We start from the raw sequence: 5846 nt of genomic DNA on the forward strand, positions 1-5846 counted from the left end.
CTTCCGATGTATACTCCATACATCCGATGCTGGTAAACTTTTCCAATGTCCTGGAAAGGACATAACACTTATCCAAGGTGTAAGAATACCTATCGCTGATTATCATGTCAGTCTAAATCCAGTGAACTGACAAATCAGGGAATAAACTTTCGAACATATAATTAAGATTATATTCCACTGTGTTGACAACACTATAATCATTAACAAATTGATATGTTCTGGACTTAAATAGAATTCATACATTATGTAAATAATCATAAAATAAATCATGTGAACCATGAAACATTAAATGTTATTTCTGATCTTTATTAATAAGTAAATCTGATTATATTGAAATGAGTTTTATTTAGGGCATAAAACCCAACAGCTAGACCTTAGGTTAAGCTGGTAACAAATAAGTCAAATAACTCAAATAACACAGTTAGCTCAAAGCTTAATCATGTCAGGATTAATATCAAATTAATCTCTGATAAACTAAGTGATATTGACTAAGAATAGATATAACGGTAAGATCTATTATTTAGTCAATATAGGTTTAGTCCGATATATATATACACCAATATATCTGATACAAGTCTATTTTCCTAATGTCTTGAAAAAAAACATAACACATTGCCTTAGTATAAATAGACCACATTGTTGATTATCATATTAGTGTAAATTCTGTGCACTAATAAACTCAAGGGACTAATACTTTGAATAATATAATCACAAATATATTCTATTGTGATGACATCATTATAAATGTGAATAACTATATGTTTTAAATTTAATAGAAATTATTTATTAAAAATATAATCACGTATGAACAAAATGTATGAACCAAGCAATTGATTACATCATAAATAATTTTTTTTCCTTATTGAATTAATAAATAAGATAACATAAAAAATATTTTATCTAGGGCATAAAACCCAACAAGTTTCGCTCTGGGAATCGATCTTATTTTACCTCCAAAATAAGATTCCAATGTCTTGACAAGTGCGAATGTCATGTAAATGTGTCACATTTAAGCAAACTGATACCCTTGTGCACTAGTGATGACCTGTTTGTCATTCGATTGTCACCTGCGTGCACCGAGTGAAATCACCAAGAACGGTGAACAACTTAGTTAAGGAATTAGCTAAGGGATAAATTCACATGACTTAGACATCTTAAAATATGCCCATTAACTCATGAAATAAAGTTATGGGCACATAGTTTAATGTTTTATGTCAACCTGGTCGCCCATATGTCAAGCTGGCCACCCATTACTGCACACCTTGCAGTATTTTGGCCATAACTCACTCGTTTCTTATCCAAACGATGTGATTCAAGTAGAATTTTAAAGATATTTTCAAGCCCCATCTACACTTGTATAATAGCTTTCTTGCAATTTTAAAAATTTCAGTTCAAAAATTTAGTCGCAAGCTGAGTTATGAAATCCCAATGAAATTTAGTAATTTTTTTTTTATTGTTTCATTATTATTATTATTTAGTTGGACCTCCATTCCTATAAATAGGAGGCTCCTCTATTTCAATTTTCACATTCACAATACACTCTACAAGGTCATATATTCTCTCTCCTCATGTGTTTCACTCTCTAGAAATTCTGAGGTGAAACTTTCCTTAGTTCTTTTTTTCTCAAGTTCTCTCGTAAGCTACTTACTTTTCGTGATTAATAAAAGCTCGAGTAGACATAAATCTATTATCGGCTTACACGAGCAGTGAGCTACTATATAATTGTAGTGTTCTTTCTCTTTAGTTCATATTTTTCTTTTTGTTGCCATCAATTATAAAATAATATGAAATTTATCGTTTTACAACGTCAACAAAAAGTATAGTGTGAAAAAAATATGATTAATAATAAAAATTAGAAAGAAAAAACAAAATATAATAAAAAAAAATTATAAACATAGGTGAGGCTAACATTAAAATATAAAATAAAATAATTATATGCATAGCAGATAATACTTTAATTTTTTTTAAAAGCATAATTTTCTAAAATTTACAAAATATAAATAATAATGTAAAACAATTTTATAATTGTTTGCACTACTAAAAATATTAGTTCTTTTTAGGGCTTTAAACAATCGGGTAAAGTATCCACATCGATTTCTATAACTGTCGCCTATTCGATAATCGCAAAACGGGAAAAATTAGCGATGGTTTGAAACTGTTGCTATTTTTTCATTCCCGACAGTTTAAAACCGTCACCTATGATAGAGTATAGGCAACAGTTTATCCATGCCTAATACTATAGGGCGACGGTTTAAAATAATCACTTATAGTATTAGGCACGATTGTAAATCGTCGCCTATTACCTTTCATAGGCGACGATTTTAAACCATCACCTATAGTATAATAACCTACTTTTTTATTATTTTAAAATTTTAATAATTTTAGATTTTCATTATATATTCGTTTATATCATAATCATAATTGTCAAACAACTCAAGCATAAATAGAAATTTATCAATAACACAAATATAATTACAATTTATAGTGTACTAGTTTAGGCTTACAAAATTTTATACTCAATTCTAATTCTATTATCATCAACTATGAAGCAAAAAAATATTTACCAAATGAAATACACTCTTTAAATCCTAAGATCTCAACTTCAAATATCCTCTAGTATTGCTCCAAAGAAAGACTTAACAATATACACACACATTTAAAAAAAAAAAAACTTTAATGAATAAGCATGTTAGACTTGTAAGGAATAATTATTTCAATATATCAAATAAACTTTGTAAAATTAAAATTTAAAACCAAACATTACCTAAACTACACTAAATTTATAATAAAGTATACTAAACTTTATTTTCCTAAATAAATAAACTTACACTAAAAAATTTCTTTACCTAAACTACATTACATTTATTTTTTCTGGTAACAAATTAAACATTAACATTAAAATTAAAATGCTATAAAAAATTTTATAAATCTTTTTTCAATCAAAATTTTAATTCAAAATATACTAAGTATATTTTCTAAATTTTTAAGCTATGCACACTACAATATCACTAAAAAAATAATTAAATTTCACAAAAAAATAAAATATAATCTCTCAAACTTCGAAATCCTAGCCCACTAGAATTCTTATGCTTACAAAGACGTCTCCAACTAAACCAACTAACTACTTTGGATTTATTTGGAGAGGAGCCCCACCAATATTTAGACATTAGGCTTTCAAGATGTGAGCAAGTTTTCAACGGTAGCAGAAACATAGACATGGCAAAGCTAGGCAAAGCTTGAGCCACCGTGTTGAGCAAGATTTCACGACCAACTTTTGACAAAAGACGACCTTCCCAATTTTGAATTCATTTATGCATTTTCTCTTTTAAGAAACCTAAAATGGCATCTTTGTTCCTACCCATAGTACATGGGAGGCCTAAGTAAGTACTACACTCACCAGCCATTCCCATTCCCAACAAAGCATACAACTGATGACGCACATCAGTAGGAGTATTAGTGCTAAAGAAGATAGAGGACATACTGAAATTAACTTGTTGGCCTGAAGCAGCCTCAAAAAGTTGGAGGAGATGTAAGATATTTGAAGTCTTTTTCTCATTTGCACGACAATAAACATAGCTATTATCTGCAAAGAGCATGTGCTAGATAACCGAGGCACCATTAGAAACTTACAACCTCTCAACCTTCCATCACGTTCAAACCTTCTTATCAAAGAGGAGAATCCCTCTGCAAAAATTAGAAACCAATTGGGAGATAAAGGATCTCCTTGACAGATACCCCTCTCAGGTACAATCAGGCCTAATTGATGACTGCCAGGGCCAATCTTGTATCTAATCGAGTCCACTGTAGCAAGAATAAGTTCAACAAAGCGTGTATCGAATCTCATCTTCCCCATCATGGCACGAAGAAAGCCCCACTCCACATGGTCATACGCTTTGCTAAGGTCTAATTTTAGTGCCATATACCCTTCCTTCCCTTTATGCTTCCTTTTGAGGTAATGCATAACTCAAAGGCATTCATAATATTATCTGAGATTAGGCGACCAGGTATGAAAGCAGATTGGTTCTGAGAAATAATCTGGGGAAACACTTCTTTTAACCGATTAGCTAACACCTTAGAAATAACTTTATATAGCACATTACGGAAAGATATAGGGCGTAAATTGCTCATAAACATTGGCTATTTTTGTTGGAATATATTTTATCAGGATCTAGATTTACTAACAAGTATGTTTTTAACATCCTAATATGAATTTCTAAAACGATGAAAATAAACACATAAAAAGTATGAGAAACCTTACAGTGGTTGCAGCGGAATTAAATGACTCCTCCCGCTCAGATTTCTAACCCTTGTATCCTTTTTGTAGCAGAGTATCACCAAGATTTGAGCCCGATTCTCCTTCTTGTTGTTTGGATTCTTCACAGTCTTACATACTATGATTGAGGACTCACTTGTTATGTGTGGGCATGCACTCAATCACTAATGGCTGAATTTTTGTTTGTGAAGAAGAGGCTATGGTATTTTGAATTGAAGAAGAAGAAAAGGAAGAGGTCTCATCAACCTAGAGAGAAAACTATGTTTTTAGCTTTGGAGGCATTAGTTGGATAATGAGACCATAGCCTTCATTTTATACTAAATTCCAATAGGGTTAGGGTTGAATTATTTAGAATAAAAAAATGATAAAAATAGAGCAAAATAAGCACCAAGTGGCCGGCCACATATTGGGCCCCACATTGGTTTAGTTTTTGCCATTTTTCTCAACTATTTTATCTATTTTTCACAAATACCACTTTTTATAATTTCAACCCTACAAATGCTAAAACTATTTATTTAATAATTAAAATAATCATCAAATAAAATTGTCATTTATAATATTTATTAATTAGACTTCACAAAGTCTCTTAATTAATAAATTAACCCTAAAATATCATTTCTTCACAACTAAGCCATAACATAGTGAAAATTTATAAACTAGACATAGTCTAATTTTAGAATTAAAATTGATTAATTAAAATCAATTAACTGAGTCTTACAAGCAGTTTGTCTCAACTAGTATGGGGACCATGGGCCTATATAACCGAGCTTCCAATAAGCAGATCTAGAATTTACCAAGTAAATTCTCTAACTTATTAATTCCTCGTTGAACCACTATAGAACTTGGAATTGCACTCTCAGTTATATAGAACGCTCTATATGTTCCACGATATGGATACGCTATTAATTATCCATTGTTATAATCCCAATAATCAATGATCCTCTATAGATGATTTACATTGCATCGGGACAAAATTACCGTTACACCTTTTCAATATATTTTATCCTTAAAACACTTAGCCACCTATAAATGATATTTTAGTGAACTAATATAATCACTAAAATGAGCACTCTCTCATTTATCTCTATTTAGCCAACCTTGAAGGAAACCATCGTTTCACTTCTATGTTCGGATAGAAGCTCTAGATTTCATATCTATGATTAATGCTCCCATTCAATTGTACTACCGTGTTTCCAAAATGTACGTATCACCTGGACGAAAAGGTAGGCTTAACTAACAAATCAAAGAACACAAATAACACTCTCAAGATCGAACTTAACCATCTCATGATTGAGATCATTTGATCTAGGATCAACTAGGTGATATTGAATTGAATAGATATTATGGTAAAATTATCATATCTAGTTTAAGTTCAATATCGGTCCCTTCCAATGCATACTCCATACATCCAACCCAAGCTTACTTTAACCAATGCCCTGTTGGGTTTTGTGCCCTAAATAAAATATCTATTTCAATATAATTAGATTTACTTATTAATAAAGATCAGAAATCGCTTTTATGTTGCATGGTTCACATGATTTATTTCATTATTTTAAAGGAATGTATATATCCT

General features: G+C 30.6%; 1 protein-coding gene across 1 annotated transcript; it reads right to left on the minus strand.

The window, feature by feature from the left end:
- Window positions 1-3305: 3305 nt before the first annotated feature.
- Window positions 3306-3919, minus strand: LOC115717797 (uncharacterized). Its single transcript, XM_061116586.1, has 2 exons — window positions 3631-3919; window positions 3306-3583 (listed from the first exon to the last, which is right to left on the minus strand). Exons 1-2 carry the CDS (start codon window positions 3917-3919, stop codon window positions 3306-3308), a joined length of 567 nt encoding a protein of 188 aa, XP_060972569.1.
- Window positions 3920-5846: the final 1927 nt, after the last annotated feature.

Source organism: Cannabis sativa, chromosome 5 (assembly GCF_029168945.1).
Source record: "Cannabis sativa cultivar Pink pepper isolate KNU-18-1 chromosome 5, ASM2916894v1, whole genome shotgun sequence".
In the NCBI taxonomy this organism is placed as follows: domain Eukaryota; kingdom Viridiplantae; phylum Streptophyta; class Magnoliopsida; order Rosales; family Cannabaceae; genus Cannabis; species Cannabis sativa.